At 35.9% G+C, this 24,498-nt stretch overlaps 1 protein-coding gene across 12 annotated transcripts in view; it reads left to right on the top strand.

The window, feature by feature from the left end:
• The window catches only part of ALY3 (DNA binding protein), a 31,352-nt gene that overhangs the window by 4,438 nt on the left and 2,416 nt on the right, over window positions 1–24,498 (top strand). For all 12 annotated transcript variants that reach the window (XM_028062689.2, XM_028062687.2, XM_028062682.2 and 9 more), the window contains 13 exons: window positions 157–407; window positions 496–877; window positions 1,509–1,586; window positions 5,972–6,177; window positions 6,283–6,333; window positions 16,120–16,443; window positions 16,529–16,707; window positions 17,170–17,452; window positions 21,279–21,512; window positions 22,627–22,788; window positions 22,879–23,022; window positions 23,106–23,330; window positions 23,800–24,081. In XM_028062689.2, the coding sequence (XP_027918490.1) occupies window positions 157–407; window positions 496–877; window positions 1,509–1,586; window positions 5,972–6,177; window positions 6,283–6,333; window positions 16,120–16,443; window positions 16,529–16,707; window positions 17,170–17,452; window positions 21,279–21,512; window positions 22,627–22,788; window positions 22,879–23,022; window positions 23,106–23,330; window positions 23,800–24,081 (2,801 nt within the window). The remainder of the gene's footprint in view (window positions 1–156; window positions 408–495; window positions 878–1,508; window positions 1,587–5,971; window positions 6,178–6,282; window positions 6,334–16,119; window positions 16,444–16,528; window positions 16,708–17,169; window positions 17,453–21,278; window positions 21,513–22,626; window positions 22,789–22,878; window positions 23,023–23,105; window positions 23,331–23,799; window positions 24,082–24,498) is intronic.

Genomic DNA, 24,498 nt, shown 5'->3' with positions numbered 1-24,498 from the left:
GACCGAAGTTTGGATGAATTTCCCTCTTGCTCTGGATGTTTGGCTGCTTGCCTTTGAAGATGTTATATTTTGTTTTGTACATAATGAACTTTAGAAGGGATATTTTTTGTCTTGCTTAACAAAACCTATTAATTTGTTTGTGATTTTTTTTTTCAGGAATTAGGCCACATGCTGTTAGGAAAAGGACTCCCCGTGTCCCAATTTCATATTCTATTGGTAAAGATATTGGGGAGAGGTTTTTTTCATCTGCAAGGCAGGGTTCCAAACAAATGGTTGATACTAATGATGTTACTCATAAGATTGCATTGGCATTGACCGAGGCTTCCCAAAGAGGTGGCTCTTCGAAAAATTCTGGATCACCAGATAAGAAATTTTTGTCTTCACCAGGGCTGAAAAGTGGGAAGAAGGTAACAAGTTATTTCGATAAAACCACCAGTTGTCTTTTTCTGTTATTTCTTGTAATGAACAGTAATTATAGGCAGTTACTATTTTCAGCATTCAAAATCAGAAAAAGCTGGATCCAAGTTTTGCAGTTCTGAGTTGGATGATGGTAGTTCTGAGTTGAGTTTGGGAAGCACTGAAGGTAATAATGAAGACTACTCTAGAAAAACAATTCATCGCAGTGGTAGAGAAATTACTGGAAGAGGAAGGAATGAAGAAAAGAAAATAAAACAATATGGGAAGAATTTAGAGCCTGAGGGGAATGAGGGGAATTTAAACAAGCATTTGAATGACATAAAGGAAGCCTCCAGTGGGACAGATGATGGTAAAAATTTTATCAAATCCAACTTCAACACTGATTTTGTAGATGCAAAAAATGCAAGGTCCTCTTACAAGGGTTCCAGGACGAAAAGTAAAAAGCCACTGTTAGAGAAAGGTATTTGGTAGTTGTTTTAATTCCCATTCCTCATTCAGTTGGATGTCTTTTAATTTTTAACTTTATGTTTTCATCTTTCAAATTGTTTTATATCACTTTTTTTTGGAAGCTAAATTCTTTCGTCCATGAAATATTAACATGCACAAGAAGTCTTTACAGGCCTAAAATTTTATTGGAAGGTTGAAACATTAAGTGATATATGCATTACTAAAACCTTTTTGCTGGGCTAAAAGTTTCAAAATTTTGGTGGAAGAGTTGTTGTACTTGCCTACTTGGTGATGTTTGAGCAGGAAAAAAAACTTGTGTATCTATTTTGTTTTGCTTTTCATTATTGAATAGGATCTGAGATAGATTAATTGAATTAGATGTTTACACGATGCAACCTCTAGCTTTTTATTCTCTTAAACATTAAAACGTTATATTGTTAGACCTTGAACCTATTTTTTTATGGTAATAGTTATAGAGTTTGCTTGAACTTTTGGAATTCATATTGGTTTGCCCTGTACTTCTTTCACCTGACGACCACTTTCCTTGGGTTCAAATACTTTCCTGATATTCTTCCAAACTTATAATAAGTTTTTGTTAGTGTTATCATTCACCACTCCCTTTCCCGTTGCTTCTTTCTTTGTAGATGAAGGTTCTGCTTTTGATGCTTTAAAAACTTTGGCTGATTTGTCTTTGATGCTGCCAGTAACAAACCCTGACACTGGTAAGACATTTAAGTTTTATTTATAAAATATTAATGTTAAAGTATTATTTAAATGTTTTTTTCTCTCATCTCCCGTAGATCAATCTGAATAAATAATAAGTTTGCAAGTACTACTGTTTGTGGTTATATGCACCTATCCCCACCCTTTCCTTAACCTCATTAATTGGCATAACCATTCATTTACTCAATCAATGATTTTACAATGGAACTATAATCCGTCATGTAATTTTCTGTTATACGGGTCGAAGATTTTGTGCATGGTAAGGCTAAAGCAGTCTTCACATTTACAATTTGAATCTTCTATTCAAGAGACATGCTAACTAAAAGTATGTAACTATAAATTCTAGATGTGCATAATAATATGAATGCTTGAAAAACAATTGCTACTAACAAAGGAGAGTCATCACTAGTTAACATTAGAAGAAAGTACAGAGATACAAGATAAATGGTCCAAGTAAAATTCCCTTGCCCCAAAAATACAAGCCAAAAACTGAAAGAAAACCACAACCGGGGCTCAATTTTAGTATTAGTTGGATCCATAATCCTATCTGTAATGGATGTGCTTTTAAGTATGTCTTTTTCCTGGTGCATACTTTTATGTTATGAATCTCTTTGTGGCCTCTCCTTTGTGATTTCATCATGGTTGCTTCCTTTGCTGGGATGCACTATTCTATGCATAAGCTTAGAACTGAATGCTTAATTAGTGAACACACTGAGCTTTTATTGTATTCACTTTAGGGAAGTGAAGAAGGTGGAGATGGTAGTCAGTGGAGAATAGGTAAAGGATAGCTTGTTGCTAAGCTGGAAAGGGCCTCCTACTAAGTAGTGACAAAAGCATAATATGAAGAGGAAATCTTGTGATACAATAATAGCAATAAAAGTCCTATTCCCATAATTGAGATCTTCTATATGTTGGGAAGTCCCACATCACTTGACTCAAACCTTAGAATGTGACTTACACATTTGTTGGATGACTTCGCTTAATGCTAATTTTATTTCAACATGGTATCAAAGCCTTTCAGTGGTCTTCTTTGTGTGTTCAAATTACCTTAATTGGCTATCTGTTATGTCTTTCTCAATTTGTGTTACACCAACATATCCTTGTATACAATTATTTTGTATCTTTCCTTTTCGTGTGGCCACATGTTCGTCTTACCACTCTCGTTTAGGCTACTCCCTTCTTTTCTCTTGTCCCTTTTAAGTTCACTATTCACTACCATAGATATACAACAATATGATGAGGTTTCACTTTCAGCTTGGTAGGTCTTTTTGCAATCACAAACACTGGATGACTTTCTCCATAGTTGCCATCGTGTTTGTATGATAAAGTTTCACTGTCAGCTTGGTTGGTCCTTTTGCAATCACAAACACTGGATGACTTTCTCCATAGTAGCCATCTTGTTTGTATGATTGAGTTTCACTTTCAGCTTGGTAGGTCTTTTTGCAATCACAGAAACACTTGATGACTTTCTCCATGTAGCCATCCTGTTTGTAACCTGTATGACATTCTAAAATATTTCCCTGTAATATTATAATATTGATCACTACGTATTTAAACTTGTCAACCTATAGAATGACATCTAATTTTTACTTATAGAACATATTCCTTTTGTCTTTTGCTTGAATTGGAATGCATATACTTCGTCTTCCTTCTACGTAAGTGAAAACCCTTTGTTTCCAACAAAGTCTATCTCTGAAGCTCAAGTTTAAAGCTAACTGTTACCCTTGATTTTTCAATTAAAACTATGTCATCTGCAAAAAAAAAATTACAGTACGGGATTGTCTCTTGTATGCCCCTAGTAAGCAAATAGACTATATACTTTTATGGAGAAGAAAAATATGTGGAAATTATGGCTTGTATGAGAATTGCATACAGAATATGTGATTTTATGGACAACAATTAGTCGATTTGTCTTGTCAAATACCCATGCAGATTTGGAGTAGAAGATATTAGGGCAGGAGTGATTCATCTAAACTTTCTATAGAATGCTCCTCTATTGACATGGGATGCCCATGACAGTGGTAAATTATGAGTAGAATAGTCTCTGGGATGCTTCAATGTAGGTGACAAAGAGGCCTTTCTTGAACTCAAGGAGAAGGAACTGAAGAATTAAGACAAGGAATAACTAAAACTTGAGAAATAGAATCCGGTTCTATAGGAGAGGTAAATAAGGGATTACATCTAAGAATGTGACATTAGACATGTGGAAGCATGTGGGTACTGAAAATCTGAAATAATGCCCCTGGGGAGTTCCAACTGATTAGCAAAATAGCCAGTTCACTGCCGTCCAACATTAACTTTCAGTCCTCCTGTGTCAATCGCAGACATGAGTGCACCCATTGGCTGTGAAACAAAGTGTTTCATGTTGTTACTGAAGGTTATGATGGTCATCCACCTTAATGTGCAGGGTCTAGTCCATGAGAACATGAGGAAAAATCAATTTTCTTGTTTTTCTTTCCCTATTTTATTGTATTTTGCTGGGCTCATTAACGCTAAAAAGAACTTATGTTAGAACTACGGGGAATAAGACATTTAGGATATTGAATAGCTAGTTATCAGGTTAATGTGTTAAATAAGTAGGGGGACGTAAGGAGAAAGCATTATGCTAGTTTGTATCATTTGTAAATTGAGCATTAGCTCTTTATGAAGGGGAGACTTGGATGAGAGATTGCTCTCCTACTCTGTTCTTTTCTTACTATACAATAAAGTCTCTATTTTCTTTTGTATTTCTAATTCTTGGTTCATCGCAAATTATTTCCTTGTTCAACTTACACCTTTGGGCTTGGTCCACTAGATAAGGAATTGAGCCCCCTTCATGTAATTCCAGCTCAGCCTTTTTGTCCTCTTTTCCCAACTAATTGACCTATTAGAGTTGTTTTTCTTTTGTTGCTGTTCTGGAATTTTTCTTGGTCCATTCACAGATTTTATCTCTTCCCTGCCACCATGATTTATTTTTCTGGCCTCTTGATTTGATCCCTGGAACTTCATCTTTACATTTGTTTTCTTCTTCCAGCATGAAATATTGCTCACACTTTCCATGCTGATAACCTTTTCCATGAAACATTGGAAACAGAAACTTGGTGGGTTCTGCCATTCATGCACTGGCCAGACTTGAGACTCGGATTGCTTGATGAAGATAATCCCTCAACAATGCATATTGATAATACTGAATTTTAATCAAATTAATGGGATGGGAATATTGTCCTGATTTTTGGACACAAATTAGATTTGTACAAAAAAATAATGAGAAATTAAAACAATCGTATCTCAACACCCCTCAATCCGGAGCATATAAATCACTTGCTTCAAGCTTGGTACATATAGCAAATTGCTTGTACTCCGAGAGACTTGATGAATATATCGGTCAGCTGATTGTTAGAGTTTATAAATGAAGCAGTGACTTCCCTGGAAGTGATCTTCTCATGGATAGTAACAATCTATATCTGTGTTTAATCCATTCATGAAGACTAGATTAAATGCTGTAAGTCGATCTATTTAGTTGTCAAAAATGAGTTTCATTGGCTCAATTTGCAAAAGCTTGAGCTCACTAAGGAATTTTTAAACCAGATAATTTCACGTATGGTAATGGCCGTAGCTTGATATCTAGCCTTCACACTACATCTAATGACAACACTTTGCTTCTTGCTTTTATAAGAAATAAGATTTCCTCCCATTAGAGTACAATATCCTGAGTTTTTTCCATGTTCACTGGGAGATTTACCCCAATCCACATCTGTGTAAGCAAGATGTGTTATTTCTTTGACCAATTAACCTACTGTCTAATTATTATCACTGACAAAGCAAAGAATGTGTCACCATAAGACCTAGGGTTGACCAGCAGTCCTTGACAGCAGCTGCATGGTGGGATTACTTGCATTTAGATACACATATGCCAACTTGAGACTCAGAGTAATGTGTGAAATATTACCTAATTATGTTCTTATTGTCATAATCTGGATAATGTCAGGGAGACAAACAGAGTAATTACAATACAGATGACACAAAATCTCAACAAGAATACTCATAATGCAACTCTTCACTAGTTTATGAACTGAGCTCACCTTTTTAATCTGCGGAAGAATAATAGACTTCTTAGCCTGGTATTACTTTTTTAGTAGTATATTAATTTAAAATAATTTTTTAGATGCTTCTCTCTGTTGATATTCCTTTCCTTTTGCGCGGTTTTGCCTTGTAATTTTCTCCCTGTATTCTGTATCTTCCTGCAACGTACTTAACAAGCTTCATACAATGACAATATCAGTTTCAATTTGGCTTCATCGAGTTCCTTTCACCCCTGCAAAAGAAAATATCTATATGTATTGAAAATCCTTTTTTTGTCTACACTTTATGATTGTTTAAATATTTTCTGTTTTCTGTGTGTTAGAGTCATCTGCACAGTTCAAGGAAGGGAACCGTGATGTTGTTGATGAATCTAAAATGGAATCACATAAAGTATTTCCTAAGATTGAAAGCACTGCTTCAAGTAAGTTTTCCAAGGTTTTTTCTGATAATGGAGTTGTACCCGAAGCAGAGGGAACACCCCATCTTAGTGCAGGATTCAGGAAAAGGAGACAAAGGTTTTACTTGAAAGTAAGAATTCTTTATTTTCCAGTATCAATTTTGTGGTTCCTTGTTTAATATTTTCTGTTATATTGACTCGTTCCATGCAAGTATGATGTATTTTGTTTGTTGCAGAATGATGAAACTCATACTGGTTCTCATTTAAGTGGTTCCCAGAAAACCAAGGTATGCAATTACTGATTATTAAAGCAATAATGATATATAATTTGGTTCCCAGACCTTTTGTTCCTTTTTAAATTGGGTGTAACCTGAGATACAACTGTTAATTTTGATGGAGAATAGCAACCTTGCTTCTAATATTTGATGGGACTTCTGTCTGGATTGTGATAAATTCCAATTGAAAATATTTGACATGAAAAGGTCAAAATTTTTAGTGACATTATAATGAGAAGGCAATTTGAAAATAAAGTCAAAATTTAAGGTTTGAATGTGTTGTTGCAACCAATTTATGGGTATTTGTATGTGCTGGTTATTTGCATGTGTTACTACGTGGAATCCAGTCCTAGTCCATGAGAAATTGTCTCACTTTATCTTTAGATAATTTGAATATGATAATTTTCAAAACTCATGCATTTATCATAAATTGTTTTCCACCCATTGTGGTAAACATATAAGAAAACTAATTTTAGATGTATGATTTCACAATGACTTCTTTGATCTCTGGCTCTTCCTCTACTATTTCAAAAGCAAACTGAATTTGAGAAAACACATTTAAGTATTTACCTTTTTTCTAGGGATGACAAAGTGGGTTGGGTTTTCGTAATTAAAATAAAAATAAGATACTAATTGAAATGATTACAATTTTTGTATTGTGTTGTTTGAGAATACAAATATAAATAATATTGTAATTTAAATCATTAACACTTACAAATTAAGTTCCAATTATTGATTGTAATTGAGTAATTTAACATGTAAAAGCGTTAATCCTCAATTTATTCAATTGGAGTCATTAATTAATCAAGTAAGGCTTTGAAAATATTTATATCATTAAGTGTAATTTTAATATATATATATATATTCTCTAGCATGGTCTTAAAACATGCATGAAATTGCTTTCCCTAACTCATTATATTTGCTTTAGACATTAAAACTTCTATAAGTGCCTCTTGTTCGATATGTAATAAAAGTAAGCAACTAATAAGTAGGCTTTATATAACTATTATAAGTAGTTGTTTATTAGGATAGAAATGTCTGGGGTCGTCTTCGTATCTCCTACGATATAATATCTTTAGAATCTTCCTATTTATTTTAGCATATTTTTTTTCCTATTTTAGGTATTGATAATTACAAATAGAACAAAGAGTGTAATTGACATGATTGACACCAATAAAATTATTTCTTGTTTCCCTGCATAGTTGAAGCTGGTATCAAAGCTTTCAAACTTGGGATATGAGATGATGACTAAATAACACCTTTTCATGGAAGAATGATTTTATTGCTTGTTATGAATTGAGAGCAGAGTGTTTAATACGTGGGTTTTTAAGTCTAACTCAACCCCACAAAACCGGCTTGTAAGGTGAGGATTGCGCCCACTTATATATTGTGAATTGGCCTTATCTCTAGTCGATGTTGGACTTTCAACACACACCCCCTCACGCCGAAGTATATTCATCTCGTACGTGGGACAAGAAATTAGTGGGTGGTCTTTTAGCGGCCCGAGATAGCAGGTGAAATAGAATGTCCAAGAAAGTTTGCTAGGATAGGCTCTAACATGGATCTGATACCATGTTAGAAGTGGGCTTTAAGCCTAACTCAACCCCACAAAACCGGCTTGTAAGGTTAGGTTTGCACCTCACCTATATACTATGAAATTGCCTTATCTCTAGTCGATGTGAGACTTCCAACACTTCCCCTCACGCCGAGGTATATTCATCTTGTGCGTGGGACAAGAAATTAGTTGGTGGTCCGTTAGCGGCCCGATATTGGGTGGAACAGAATGTCCAAGAAAGTTCGCTAGGATAGGCTTTAACTTGGCTTTGATACCATGTTAGAAAGTGGATTTTTAAGCCTAACTCAACCCCACAAAACCGGCTTGTAAGGTGAGGATTGTGCCCACTTATATATTGTGAATTGGCCTTATCTCTAGTCGATGTGGAACTTCCAACAATACGAAACAAGGTTCTTTCTCCGTATTGAAATATTGTAGAATTTTGACTGAGTTGCCGATCAAACTAGACTTGTACCAAAATTTGATGATTCGTAAGTGAATGTTGCCACACTTGTTGAAGTTGTGGAAAAAGGAAGAATCTCTAAATTATTACGTAGCCTGAACCAAGAGTATGACCCAATTTGGTTACAAATCTTAGAGGAGTATAATTGCCTCCATGGTTATAAGTATTTTTAATTTTAAGGGGATAAGAAACTTGGAGGCTGATATTTTGATAGTGGAAGCTCCATCACAAGCTATGCAATGACAACACGTAAGAGGATCCACAAGAAATCAAACGCTGAAGAGAAGTCTTCTGCAGAAGGCAACTATGAAGAATATTGTTAAACTCCACAATAGATAGTTCTAGAGCGCATGGGAGGCAACAATGAAACCTTACATTGATGGGCAAACTATACTACCTCAGAGCATGAAGAAATAGATCAACCCATTGCTCCACCTTAACCAGATCTTGGTAAGAAGCCTATGAGGAGGAACATGATCGTTTTAGAATAATGATTGATTCGATAAGTAAACCCTATGAATTGTGGAATCTTTTTATGGAAGGTAATAGGTCATTTCAATACTATTAGTCATGTGTCTTAGAATGTTTAGATTCTTGATTTAGGAGCAACAAATCACATGACTCCATTTCCTATGCTCTTCAACTCATGTCAAAACAACTAGAGAACAACTCATTATAGTTCGAATAGTGATATTGGACCCATTGCAAATTGAACCATTTATTGTATTCAAGGATGTTTTATGTCCTACAATTGGTCAATATTCTTATATCTGTACAAAAACGTATGAAAGATTTGAATTGCTTTGTAGCATTTTGTCATGATTTTAGGACTTTGCCATGAGGAAGAGATTTTAATTTAAGGAGCAAAGCAAGTTGTATATGTTGGATCCCAAAGATTTGAATGAACCAAAGGTCATAAGCCAACAAGCAACATTAGAAACATGAGGAAGTTCCCAATCATGGCTTTATTATAAAAGACTTGGGTATCTCTCGTTCAACCTAGTCAAATCCTAAACCCCTCATTTGCTTACCAAAGAATCCTGAATCATTCAAATATAATATTTGTCAATTGTCAAAGCACCACTGTGCATCCTGTTCCATTACTAATAATAAATGTAATACCCATTTTTAATTCACTTATACATGCTTAAGCCTCCGAAATCATAGTTTAGGAGATGTACAAAAGTAATGGTCTTTGTAAGATTCAGGTAATACCAAAGAGATTATACTTTATTCATAAAACACTCCTCTACTAGTAAACACACTATACTCTTGTCTATGTAGATGATAAAGTTGAGAGATTGACTACCCAAAATGAAGAACCTTGGAAAACTTATACTTTCTTGAATAGAGCTTGCTTACTCCAATAAAGAGATTTTTATCTCCCAAAGATAATATTTACTTAATTTCCTAAAAAATATTGGAAAGTTGGGATATTGGAACTACTTAAGATTGAGACTTTAAAAATATGAGTAGTGGACTACTCGACCACTCTCCCTTTCTTCTATTTATAATGAAGCAAGTACATAGAATATGAAAAGACTGCTCTAAGATACTAGGCATGATTAGATACAGCAGTAGATAGTTTCCCACACTCAACATCCTATACATAGGGTTAATGATACAATAGGTAATAATTCTAACACTCCCTCTCAAGCTGGAGCATACAAATTGTATGAACCAAGCTTGGAACAAATGAACTCAATCCGAGGTTCCCTTAATGACTTGGTCAACACATCTGCAAGTTGGTCATTTGACCCAACGAACTCAGTACAAATTTCCTTGGTCATCAATCTTTCTCGAACAAAGTGGCAGTCAATTTCTATGTGTTTAGTTCTCTCATGAAACACTGGATTTGATGTAATGTGGAGAGCAGCCTGGTTGTCACAGTACATCTTCATAGTCTGAATTTCACAGAAGTTAAGCTCTCGAAAAAATTGCTTTACCCATATGAGTTCACACGTGAGAGACACCATTGCCCGATATTCAGCTTCAACGGTGGATCGAGCCACTACATTTTGCTTCTTACTTTTCCAAGAGATAACATTTCCTCCAAGGAGGACACAATATCCTGTAGTAGAGCGTCTGTCAATAAGAGAGCCTGCCCAATCAGCATTACAGTACCCAGAGATTTGAACATTTCCTTTATCTTCATATAGCAAACCTTGTCCTGGAGCCTTCTTGAGGTACCTTAAAATATGGATGATGGCATTCCAATGTCCAAGACATGGGGTCTGCATAAACTGGCTAACAATCCCAACTGCGAAAGATAGATCAGGCCTCGTAATAGTGAGATAAATTAACTTTCCAACAAGCCTCCTATATCTCTGGATCAGAGAATAATTCGCCTTCTTCTATTGTTAACTTCTGATTTGGGTCCATAGGACTCGCTACTGGTCTGCAGTCAATCATACATGTTTCTTGTAATATATCAAGAGCATATTTCCTTTGAGAGATTACAACTCCATCTTTTAACTGAGCTACTTCAATGCCCAAGAAGTATTTGGGGCTTTCGAGATCCTTGGTTTGAAAATGTCTACACAAGTGCTCCTTCAGTTGAGATATTCCAGTAGTATCATTTCTTGTAATAACAATATCATCAACATATACTATTAGGTAGACACATTTCCCAGGAGAGGTATGTTTGTAAAAGATTGAGTGATTTGCCTCACTGCGTCTTAACCCAAATTTCTGAACAATGGAGCTAAATTTTCTAAACCAAGCTCGTGGTGATTGTTTGAGGCAATCTAAAGATCGATGCAATTTGCATACCATACCAGACTCCCCTGAGCAACAAACCCAGGAGGTTGCTCCATGTAAACTTCCTCCTCAAGATCACCATGAAGGAAGGCATTTTTGATATCCAATTGATGAAGCGGCCAGTGACGAATTGCTGCCATTGCAAAGAAGAGGCGAATAGTAGTCATCTTGGCCACGGTAGAGAAAGTGTCACAATAGTCAAGGCCAAAAACCTGAGTGTACCCTTTTGCAACCAATCGGGCTTTGAGTCGATCAACCTGACCATCGGGGCCAACTTTAATTGCATACACCCATCGACAACCAACAGCCTTCTTGCCCGAAGGGAGGGGCACGAGCTCCCAAGTATGATTGCTTTCAAGAGCCTGCATCTCTGCAATCATGGCTTGTCGCCATCCAGGATGATCAAGTGCTTCATTCGCATTTTTTGGAATAACAACAGAAGACACTGAGGATAAAAGTGAACAATAGGAAGGCGATAATCGGTGATAGTTAAGAAAATTATAAATGGGATGTGGATTTCGAGAGGAACGAGTACCTTTTCTGAGAGCAATGGGCCAACCTCAAGAGACGTGGGAGAAGAATCTGAAGTAGGGGATTCACCATGTTCTTGAACAATTGGACTATTTGTCGGCGTCCTGTGTTGGAAAGAATCAATAGGTGGAGATGATGGTTCAGGAGGACTTTGGTCGAGACTTGGAGTGATAGGGACATTGGAAATATTGTACTCAACCACGGGAATAGGAAGGACCTGTTGTATGACATGGACATCTTGAACAGATGGAGAGAAGTAAGGGGTCTGTTCAAAAAATGTAACATTGGCAGACATGTAATATTTCTTGGTTTCAGGAGAGTAACATCGATACCCTTTTTGAAGTCGTGAATAGTCCAAGAAAACACATTTAAGAGAGCGAGCAGAAAGCTTGTCTAACCCGGGAGACATGTCATGAACAAAACATACACAACCAAAAACTCTAGGAGAAGGGTGAAAGAGAGGATTTTCTGGAAATAGATTGGAGAAAGGGACCTTATGATTGAGAGAGGAAGATGGCATCCGATTAATAAGAAAACCTGCAGTTAAGATGGCATCTCCCCAGTGATGGACAGGAACGTTAGCACTAAGCAAAAGGGTACGAGCAGTTTCAACTAAGTGTTTATTTTTTCTTTCTGCTATACCATTTTGTTGTGGCGTATGAGGACAAGTAGATTGGTACTGGATACCATGGAACTCAAAACATTAGAAAGAGCAGATGAAAAGTACTCTTTGGCATTGTCACTTCTTAAGACTTTAATTACTTGACCAAATTGATTCTTGATTTCATTCAAAAAGAATGGCATTGTCACTTCTTAAGACTTTAATTACTTGACCAAATTGATTTTTTATTTCATTCAAAAAGGATGTGAAGAGGGATAACAATTCAGAACGATCTTTCATAAGATAAACCCAAGTACATCTTGAATATTCATCAATGAAAGTAACAAAATACCTAAAGCCAAAAGATGAGACACGACTAGGTCCCCAGATATCGGAATGGATGACAAAAAAAAACTAGAAGTACACTTTGATTGAGACCTTTTAGGAAAGGTAGATCTAACATGTTTTCCTTGTTGACATGACTCACATTCTAAAGTTTGGAGACTACTAATTTCGGGAAACATTTTCTTTAAGGTGAGGGTGACTAAGCCGATCATGTAACATTTTAGGATTGGGAGCTGCAACACATGACACCCGTGGACGAGATCCAAAATGGTATAATCCGCCCATTTCATATCCTTCTCCAATCTGTCTCCCCGAGCCACGCTTATGTATAACAAAAGATTTGTTATCGAAGGTTACAGAGCAATTCAATGTTTTGATTAACTGACTTAAGGAAATTAAATTGAAAGGACAATTAGGGACAAAAAGGACAGATTTTAGATTTAAGGACGGAGATAAGATGGCTTGACCGACTCCCTTTGAGGATGTTTTAGAACCATTCGCAAGGGTTATAAAATGAGATTTTTCTTGCAATGAAATGGTTGAGAACAAGGAGGTATTACCAGAAATGTAATCAGAAGCACCAGAGTCAATTACCCATGAATTGTGACCTTCCATGGATTGAGAGATGCAAACAGTTGATGTACTTGGAGCTTGAGATGACTGTGCCAAGCTGTTGGATTTGAGTCGTAGGTACTCTTGATACTCGTCCTCAGTGAACTTGGAGTCAGTAGTCTCTGCCTGGGAAACATTGGCTTTTTTGGCAAGAAATCCATGTAAAGTGTAGCAGTTTTCTTGGATATGACCCATCCTTTTACAATATGTACACTGAGGACGCCCATGACCTCCACGTCCACCTCCTCTAGTTCCACGACCTCCTCTTCCTCGGGTGGCGACCATGACAAATGGTTCCATTACAGCAAGATTTTCTGGAGTTTGAAGAGCTGGAACACGTATCATGCGGGAGATCAAAGTTTCCATGGAAGGAACCTCATGAGAGGTCAAAAGCTGATCTCGAATATGATTAAAGTCTGGGTGTATAGCGCGGAGGATCATTACCATATAGTATTTGTCAAGCTTTTTCTTCATTTCATCTAGAGAGTCGACTTCCAAGAACATTCGAAGTTCTTCCACAACAGCTTGAGCGTCATTCATGAATGAAATCATATCATGGTTAGTCATTTTCATAGATGCCAACTTGTTCGCCGAATCATAGAGGCGCTGGATATCATTTGCATAGATATTATGAGTTCGCTTCCAAAACGAGTGCCATGTTTTGAAGGCCCGTAGGGACATCAAAAGTCGTGGTTCCACAAACTGCCACAATAGAGCACATAGTTGGAAATCTGCTTGTTTCCACTGTTCAGCTTTTTCAGAAGGTACGTGGTTGCCATCTTTCTCAAGGTGGTCGTGATGTCCTTGACCGAGAAACCACATCTCGATGACAACGGACCAAGGTAGGTAATTTTGGCCATTTAGTTTCTCGGAAGTAATGCAGGGGCTTCCGGAGAATGAAATAGCACTCCCAGTACCTCCAGTGGCCATATCTGATCAAGAGAATAAACAAAAAGAGAGAGGATCTCGGAAAACAGTGAAACAGTGACGATTTTCGAATACCCTAGGGAGATTTCCACAGGGGGTGCTACTGGACTTCACCGGAACAGAGGTTTGAAGGTCAAAACAGGTAGAGGAGGCTCCGGCGACGGCTATGGAGGTGGCGTGACAACGAACCGACGACTGGATGACGACGCGTGGGCGGCACACGCCTGACTGCAGCGGAAAAAGATGACTCGCGTGGAGGCGAGTGGCGACGGCGCTACCTGCGACACTGGCGGGGTTGGCTGTCGCGCGGAGAGGTAGTCCAGATTCGGTGGTTTCTGGACGGAACTGCGTCGGTGGACGGTGGCGGACAGCGGCGGAGGACTGCAGACAGTGACGGACAATGTTGAAATGTTGTTTGACAGTGTCGGGTAGTTCAAAAACGAGGTTAAACGAACTTGGACAGCGGCGGTGACTAACGACGGTCAACCGCGGACAGCTATGACGGATGGTGGCAGACCAGATGAGACAGAAACCAGAGAGGGATCGACCCGCTCTGATACCAACTTAAGATTGAGACTTTAAAAATATGAGTAGTGGACTACTCGACCACTCTCCCTCTCTTCTATTTATAATGAAGCAAGTACATAGAATATGAAAAGACTGCTCTAAGATACTAGGCATGATTAGATACAGCAGTAGATACGGCAGTAGATAGTTTTCCACACTCAACACCCTATACATAGGGTTAATGATACAATAGGTAATAATTCTAACAGAACTCAAGAGTTCCTATTCAACTTCAAGTGATTGGAAAACCTATTTATCTTTCACCCACAAGACCAAATATTTTTTATATATTTAGAATGGTGAGCTAGTTTATGCACCACCCAAAAGAAAGACCCATGTAAAAACTTCACAAAGTTCCTCAATACTTGAAGTCAAACTCAGGAAGGAGGTTACTCTTCCAAAAGGAAGGCACTTTGGCCCTAAAAATATATATTGATGTTGATTATGTAAATTCTATCCTAAAAGAAAATCTACCTCTGTGTACTATTTGTTTCTTGGAGAAAGTTTGCAAACTTAGAGAAACAAAAAATAGGATAAAGTATCTCATTCTAGCGCAAAAGCTGAGTTTCGAGCTCTTGGTCAATGTATATGTGAAGAACTAAAGATGGAAATAGTTTTGTATGACCATAAAATCAAGGCAAACATTCCTATGCTATAATACTATGAGAATAAGTCGGTTATGACCATTGCCTATAATCTATTGAAGCAAGGCATGACCAAACATTTAAATTTAAATAGATTACACTCCATAGAAAATAATCTATAACATGAACTCTGTGGTTATAGCTCATGTCACTACAAGACTTCAGATAGTAGACATTTTGACTAAGGGGTTTCCTCATTGTAGATTCTAGGTTCTTGAAAACAAGACGAGAATGATTGATATTCATTTACCGACTTGAGGGAGAATGTTATAAAGAGTGGTTTATTAGGATTAATATCTTAATCTTTCTATTTATTTCAACATATTTTGTTTCATTGTTTTAGAGAGATTCATTGTTACACATGGAAGAACTAATAATGTAATTAGCATGGTTATTATCAATAAAATTATCTCTTGTTTTCCTGTGTAGTTCAAGTACTAAAGCTTCTGGGAGTTCTGTGTTGGGTTACATTGTTAGATATAAAACCATTCATAAGCTTTTGCCTAAAATTTTCAAGTTGTAAGATGAAGGCTCATCAATGGTTATATTACATTTGTATCTATCATATTTCATGTTGCATTCTATTATAAATGTATCTAATCACTTTCCTTTTCTATTTTGACTTTTAATATAATTCTAATTTTCTTTTCTGTATTTCATTACCCATAAATCTTTGAGGCCGCGTTGCTTTGCAAAAAAGTATCTCCTGTATTATTTGCACCTGATGTTGTTTTGTATATTACTATACTTTCATGTGCCTACTTACAGTGTGCAAATATTTTCTTCGTTTTAGCCCACTGATGAGGTGAAGAAATCCTTGGTTAAAGGTAAGCGGTCATCTGTTTGTACACCACATCCAAGACAACTAAAAGTGGGGAAATCCCCAGGAAATCTGTCTTCAAGCACTAATGACAAAAGGGAAAGGGATGATTCATTTTTTTCTCCCATAAAGGTTTCATCAACTAATGAAGTCAGTCCATTAGACAGAGGAAGGCCAAGAAGAAAAATGGAAAAACCAAAACCAATGACACAAGATTTGGTGGCGTCCAGAACTACTTTTAGCAGTCAACATAATAAACCCATTGCTTCACTCCCAGATGGTTCTTTTAGTCAAAAGGTTAATAATCTGTCATTTGTACTGTGTGGCATCAATTGATTTTTTTGTCTATATTAGGAAAGTAATTTTACTTTTGTTATCATAGGGAAAGCTTATCAATTGTCTGTCATCATATCAAATGAGGCGATGGTGCACTTTTGAGTGGTTTTATAGTGCTATTGATTACCCATGGTTTTCAAAGAGAGAGTTTGTGGAGTACTTAGACCATGTTGGATTGGGTCATGTTCCTAGATTGACTCGTATTGAGTGGGGCGTCATTAGAAGGTATTTAATTTGAAATGTTTAAATGCTACTTCATTCTACACTATCATTGCATTCATGATTAAGTGGGTGTTGGGGTTGATGAAAATTTCATATTAGCTCTTTTTAGCTTGTTTCATTGAACTTTTTGGTAAAGCTTATCAAAATAAGCACCTTTTAGACCATTTCAACAAAATTCATGGTTAAATTTATGATGCAAGCTCTGATATTATTGGAGCTTATTGGATAAGCATTTTAGTTGTTTACCCAAGTGCATCCAAGACTATTAGATATATGAAATCATTCATATACCTCCACTTGATGGCTTAACTTTCTGAGTTTAGTTTGTTAGTGACGTGGTATTAGAAGATTTATGATGAATTGTCATAAGTTTAATCTTTGCACCCAACATTCTTATAATTCTTATGATTTTGGGTTGAGTTGGTATTGGATAAATGACTTCATATACATGCTACTCTTACGCAGTTCTCTTGGCAGACCAAGAAGATTTTCAGAGCAATTTTTGACAGAAGAGAAGCATAAACTTCATGAATACCGGAAATCTGTTAGATCACATTATGCTGAAATTCTTGCTGGTACCAAGGAAGGTCTTCCTACTGATTTGGCCCAACCTTTAATTGTTGGGCAGCGTGTTATTGCTATTCATCCAAAGACAAGAGAGATTCATGATGGAAGTGTACTAATTGTCGATCATTGTAGGTATAGGGTTCAGTTTGACCAACCTGAACTTGGGGTTGAATTTGTCATGGTATGCTTTCTTCTCTTTTAACAAATGATAATGGGAGGAAGAAGGAAATGTAGTGGCTGCCTAAACTGTTGTTTTATTATTGTAGTTAAGACTACTTGAAAGAATATATATGAGGAAAAGAGCCTGAAAGTTCTTAATTTAGATATCTCTGCTGATTATATATAAGGATCAATGGCTTACAATAAAAGCTTAAGAAAAGAGAAAGAAATTTCCCATAGGATTCTAGGTTACGTATAGGTACATCTAAAAATAGATTTTGCTCAAAATATAATGTAAACTATTCTAACACTCTCCCTCGAGTCAAAGCCTACAAATTGTATTTCTAAGCTTGGAACATATATGTCGAATCTAAGCTCTGCTCAAGGATTTTCTCAAAAATATCTTGAAGCTGATCATTGGAACCAACAAACTCGGTGCAATTTTCCTTGGACAAAAGCTCTTGTCGAAAAGGATGACAGTCAATTCCTCGCCAATACATCCTTTGTTCTTGAATTTCATAAAACCTTTGTCAGAGAATTTTTTTATCCACACAAGTACACAAATGAGTGATGTCATTATCCTATATTTAGCTTTCAACAATTGGTTGAACAATTACATTATGTTTCTTGCTTTTTCAAGAAATAACATTCCCTCCAATGAAAATACAATATCAAGTGAAACATTTCTAGGAGACCATACCCAATTAACAACACAATATCCAGATATTTGGTTACTTCCCTTGACTTCATATAATAAACCTTGTCCTAGAGCCTTTTTCAAGTATTTGAGAATGTGAAACACAACATTCGAGTAATCAATGTGAGGAGTTTGCATAAATTAACTAGCCATTCAAACTGCAAAAATATATGATAGGCTTAGTAATAGTGAGGTAATAAGTTTTCCCTCAAGTCTTGTGTATCTCTTTGGATCTGAAAAGGGCTCACTTTGTCCTACCATTAATGTTTGGGGTTTGGACCCATAGGACTATCCAGTGGTCTACAATCAATCATCAATGTTTCTTTCGAGATTTCTAACATTTTTTTTGGAGAAATAAAAATATCTTCTCTTGATTGTGTTAGAATAAATGACCTTTTAGGATTTATTATTAGGTGCTTTGTACTTTGTGTTGATCCTAGTTTCCAGAAATTTCTTTTAGAATTCTCTTATGTTCATTGTAGCTGATGTATATGAAGATATTATAAATATGAAAGTCTTGAGAGGGGTTTACACACTCTCTCATATTCACTCTAAATCTCTATTCTTATTTCAAGTGATTGAGTCACTTCAATGCCTAGGAAGTATTTTAAGGCACCTTAGATCTTTGGTTTGAAAGTGTTTGCACAAATGTTACTTTAACTAAGCAATTTTTGGTTGCATCATTCCTTGAGATAATTATATAATCATCATACACAATTAAATAAACACATTTTCTAGGAGATGTATGAAAATAAAAGATTGAATGATCAATTTCATTTCCCTACATCTCAAGAAGCGTTGAAGGATAAGAATTAAGTTAAAGTCATCAATGAAAATGAGTGTCTTGGAAAAAATTTTGAGATGAGTAGACAAATGTGTAGGCAGTAAGCAAAAATTATGGAATTACTTTTCTTGATATCAAAAAGAAACAATACATTGGTATTTAAAGGAAAAACAAAATTAATAAATGCACATAAAGACTCTAAATCAGGAGCAAATCTACGCAATAAACTCTTAATTCCAATCCTTTAATTTCAACAGTTCGAGATTGTTGACAAGACACAAGATAAAAAGGTTATGGGATGCAAGTAGGTTTATAATGTAAAGTATCTGTTATGCACCACATGCCAGAGAAGACCAAAAACAATGAGAAAAAAGAGTGCAACTTTGGTTGGGAATCACACCTATTGAGGACAAACAAACAGAACTGTGAATTAACGTCTTGTCTTAATATGCTATGCAAAATTCCATTATGTTCTACTAGTGGGGAGGTAGAAGTTCTAGCATAAGGCAATAATGAGGCAATTACAAGTTAGTTAGAAGCACAAGAACTTTTGTCTTACTGTACAAAATAGTTTAACAAAAAGTATGATCATTCATACATCAGCTAACAAGATAACAACCACTAGACAATCTAACAAAATAAACGATGCTAATAAACCACGTGTTCTATCAGATGATCTAAGCTATTAGAGTTCTTATGGAACAGAACCATAGGTTTAGGAGTGATGAAAGTAGTTTTGCAATGAATAAGGGTCAATACGGTAGACCTGTGGTGAAACTCAGTTTTAGCCCACTCTAGACCTGACATAACATATGCTGTGAGTGTGGTCATCCAGTACATGCATGATCTAGGAGAGCAATAATGCACGTTGTAAACAAAATCCTTAAATATTTGAAGACAAGCTTGAGATGGGTTTATTGTTTAAGAATAATGGAAAGCTAAATATGGAGGTGTATACTGAAGCATATTGTGTAGGGTTTGTTACTAATAGGAGTCCAATTCAAGATATTGCACATTCTTGGATGGAAACTTCATGACTTGGAGAAGTAAAAAACAAAATGTAGTTGCAAGGTCCAATGCAATGGTTGAATTCTGAGCTTTGATGCAAGCGGAGTGTGAATTGTTATGATTGAAAATAATCTTAAAGTGAAATGTGAAGAACCTATGATTCTCTATTTTGATGATAAATCACCTATTAAGATTGTTCACAATTGAGTTAAGCATGATAGAACCAAACACTTCATTAAAAAATTCTGGACAATGACCTTGTCACTACTTCCTACATCACATCATGACTTCAGCTAGCACATTTGTTTGAAAAAAGTCTTCACATAGGACAATTTCATGATCTTACATGCAGCCTGGAAATGATAGATATTCACTCATCAATTTGAGGGGGAGTGTTGACTTATTAAAAAATATTATGTTGAGTCACTAGTAGTTACTAACAATCATTGTAACTACAATTGAGATATTGTAGGGATTCAAGAAATTGTTGCAATCATTTCTACGCGGTGGTAAAGTTCCATATATATATTGTTAGAAGTGGACTTTAAGTCTAACTCAACCTCACAAAACCGGCTTGTAAGGTGAGGATTGCACCCACTTATATATTGTGAATTGGCCTTATCTCTAGTCGATGTGCGACTTCCAACATACCCCATCAAATCGAGGTATATTCATCTCGTGAGTGGAACTAGAAATTAGTGAGTGGTCCGTTAGCAGTTTGATAACGGGTGGAACAAAATGTCCAAAAAAGTTCGTTAGGATAGGCTCTAACTTGGCTTTGATACCATGTTAGAAGTGGGCTTTTAAGTCTAACTCAACCCCACAAAACCAGCTTGTAAGGTGAGGATTGCACCCACTTATATATTGTGAATTGGTCTTATCTCTAGACGATGTGGAACTTCCAATATATATATATATATATATATATATATGTATATATATATACATATATATATATACATATATATATATATATATATGTATGTATGTATATGTATACATACATACATATATATATATATATATATATATGTATGTATGTATATGTATGCATGTATGTATGTACGGGCTAAAATCAATTAAACCAGATTTTTTTTTCTCACATAAGCTTTTCAAGTTTTATCTTTTTATTTGTCATTCGATCTTAGGATCTTGCAATCCTTCCTATTATCTGGTGTTGTTATCTCTGAAAATTTGAGTAGGATCCTGATTTTAATAACCTTAGAAGGAATTGTTACTCTACTAGCCAATCAGAACAGAGTTCATTGTTGTCGTTTTGTTTTTGAATATCTGCAAGATAGTATGACCACTTCACAATTCTCTGTCAATAGCATAATTTGACACATTTTTGTATCTCAGGATGTTGACTGCATGCCTTTGTATCCACTTGAAAATATGCCTACATCTCTGATACAACACAATACCTCTTCCGCCCAAATTAACGAGAACTTTGTTGAGCTCAAGCCTAATGGAAAAATGAAACAGAGAAAGGTTGCTGGGCACACAATATTGTCCCCCGGCGAGAACTCAGATACCAGTAAAAGTCTTCATATATCACCCACTCTGCATGGACCTGGCGCTTTATCAAAACAGGTACAAATTTGTTTTGAGATGGATTTTAATTCTGTATTGTGATGATAATTTGATTTTCTTAATGCTGTAAATTGCACATTAGTTCAGTTATCAGTGGCCGAGCTAGACCGTTAGAAATTTAGAAATATCATTCTATAAAGGAGGGCTAGTTCAGAAAAATAAAATAAATAATAGAATAGTTTCCTTAAAAGATCGTGTATGGTACAAGATTTAAAGGAATATACAAATTGAAGAAGGCTACTGACTTGCTGTCGAAGAACAAGGCCCTGCCTCGGAGCTTGATATTTATCACAAAACATTTTCCAACGGATCATTTGGGACTTAATTTTTGCCTTATAATATTCTTGTTCAATCGTTCTGATTTCTTAACTCCGCTGGACATGAAGCTCTTTCAACTTTTTTGTGCACCAGTCAGTGAAACAAATAAACGATTGTGGTAAAAAAATAGGAATATTGCTTTATCATAATTTAGGCGTATATTCTCCAAACGCATGTATGAGCATTCTGAACTTAAGGAAGAATGGGTGCACCTGAAGCTTTTTGGAGGAATCTAAGAAACATTATTGAGTGCAATAATGATTCTGGAGAGAAGGATCCTGTTTTGTTACTTCAAATGGCAACTCATGGTTGGAATGTATCTATCTTGAATTAACACTCTCAAAGTCTCTACCTCCTTGCTTAAAGTTCGCAAACCCAAAACAGATTCCGAGTTCTCAGAGAGACCGGTGAGGAAAACAAAAAGGGGGAACTCAAATTATACTTTTCTAATGTTTTTATTGAATTACGGAGACGTAATAGAAAATCCTTTATCCAGGAGTTTCTATTTATTAATAGAGTTAATGCTCCATTCCCAACTGCTAACAATTGAATACACCCTCCTATTATCTAATATGCTAATTTACTCTCAGGCCTCATCACTTGATGAGTTCTCATAGGATTCTACATTATTTAAGGCCTGGTTTTCACAGCCCTCCACTACCCCCCCACCTAAAAAACGCTTTTGTATCAATGTACCAGGACAACTCCAAAGTTAGAAATATAATTATTTTTCATTTTATTTCATAATGATCCCTGTGTAGTTTTCTAGCCTTATATTTTTCCCTTCAATTCATAGGTTTTTTCTTCAAGCTCCAAACCACAACCAAAATTTGTGTGCAGCGAGATTGGTAATCCGCAACTACCATCAAGTTCTCAACCTTCCCTTCTTGAACATGTACATTCAAAAGAAGCTGACACATTGGCTATTTCAGATTTGAATCGTGCTCTAGACAAAAAGGTGTTTCCCAATTCATATGTCTAGAAAATATCTTTCTTTCAAGTATTCCTTTCTAAAATGAGTTTTGATCTGTTGATTTTGAACTTTTAGGAACTTATATTATCTGAACTGAAGCACATGAATGATGGGATATCAGAGAGCCAGAAATATGGAGACAACTTGGTAAAGGATTCAGAACTTTTTAAGAGGAATTACGCATCAGTACTAAAGCAATTAACTGAAGCAAATGAACAGGCACGAATCTTCAATTGTTTTTCATCCTTACAACTTCTCATTCCAGTAATTTACAATTGTGTGAATGTATTGCACTTTTGCAGGTTTCCTCTGCCTTGTTTTGCTTGAGGCAACGCAACACATATCAAGCAAGCTCCTCTGTTTTTTCATTAAAGCCCATGGCAAATTTTGATGATCCTAGTGGTCAGGCGAGCTCTTCCAATTGTTCAGCTTGCCACATCCAAGAATCAATATCTCAAAGTCATATTGCTGAAATTGTTGAAAGTTCTAGAAGAAAAGCGCGGACAATGGTTGTTCAAGCTTCTCAGGTATAGAAAGGCAGCTAATTGCATCTACTTAAATTAGTAAATGCAACATTCGGAATAAATTATGTTACAAACTAAAAGAACACAGCACTTAACAAAGTTATATATAGAGTGATATTTACTGTTCGTGCCAAATAGTTGATCTTCCAGTTTTCTCATTTTTATATTAACATGAATTGCATACACTGCATAGTACAGTCACTGCTGTGTCACCATCTATAAAAGGTCATTACATCTCCCTTTAGTCAATATGTAGTGAAGTTTCTGAAAAAATATTCATGAAAATGTTCCTGCTGACAGAGATCTATTTAGGCCTCGGTTTTATGATAAGATTCTTTGTTGATGTTTTCCTTGATGCACCTTACAAGTAAATAAACTAATAACATGACATTTTCACAGGATATCATTTTCAGTTTTCTTGCTGACTATATTCTAGTGATGTACTTATAAATTCTCATAAAAACCATTGCAGGCAATGTCAAATTTAAGAACGACAGAAAGAATTGAGGATGCTATAAATTTTATCAATAACCAGCTTTCAGTGGACGAACCTACTGCTGCTTCAGCCACAACTTTTCCGCCTGCAGATCCTTTTTCTCTGGCTTCTCAGGATCAATTGGCTGCCAGCGTATTAAATCCCTTGACAAGTTGTCATGTACAAGATGCTGAACTCAACAGTTCACCTGACCAAAATGAAATGAAAATTCCCTCAGAACTCATATCTCATTGCCTAGCTACGTTGTTCATGATTCAGGTAAATCACATTCCACTGAATTTGGATTTTACTTTCATGATTTTCATTGTCAATCTCCCCTCAGTATTTTCAGTTGCTTAGTCATTTGAACTTGTGGTAGTTCAACAAAACCTGACCTTATGCCAAACACTAACTATTTTATGGACAATTTCTATGGTGCTTTTTTTTCATATAAAAAAAATATATAATTAAACAGTATCATGGTATTTTACATTTCGCTGTTTATTTATTTTGTTATGGGAAATTACCAGTTTATGTTCAAGGCAATCTTCTCCATAAGACAGGGCCATTTGCATGACTTGAAACTGCCTTATTTTTTTTTTTTTAAAGTTATCACTAAATTTTGAACCACAGTAAATAAAAGCTTTTAAGAGGGGCTACAGAATATGGCTGTTATTGTAAATAATTGTTTCTATC

This window comes from Vigna unguiculata, chromosome 3 (assembly GCF_037176805.1).
Source record: "Vigna unguiculata cultivar grain cowpea cultivar isolate G323 ecotype 2 chromosome 3, ASM3717680v1, whole genome shotgun sequence".
NCBI classification, from domain to species: domain Eukaryota; kingdom Viridiplantae; phylum Streptophyta; class Magnoliopsida; order Fabales; family Fabaceae; genus Vigna; species Vigna unguiculata.
Note: the sequence above shows the minus strand (reverse complement) of the source record. Positions and strands in the feature narration are given on the sequence as shown.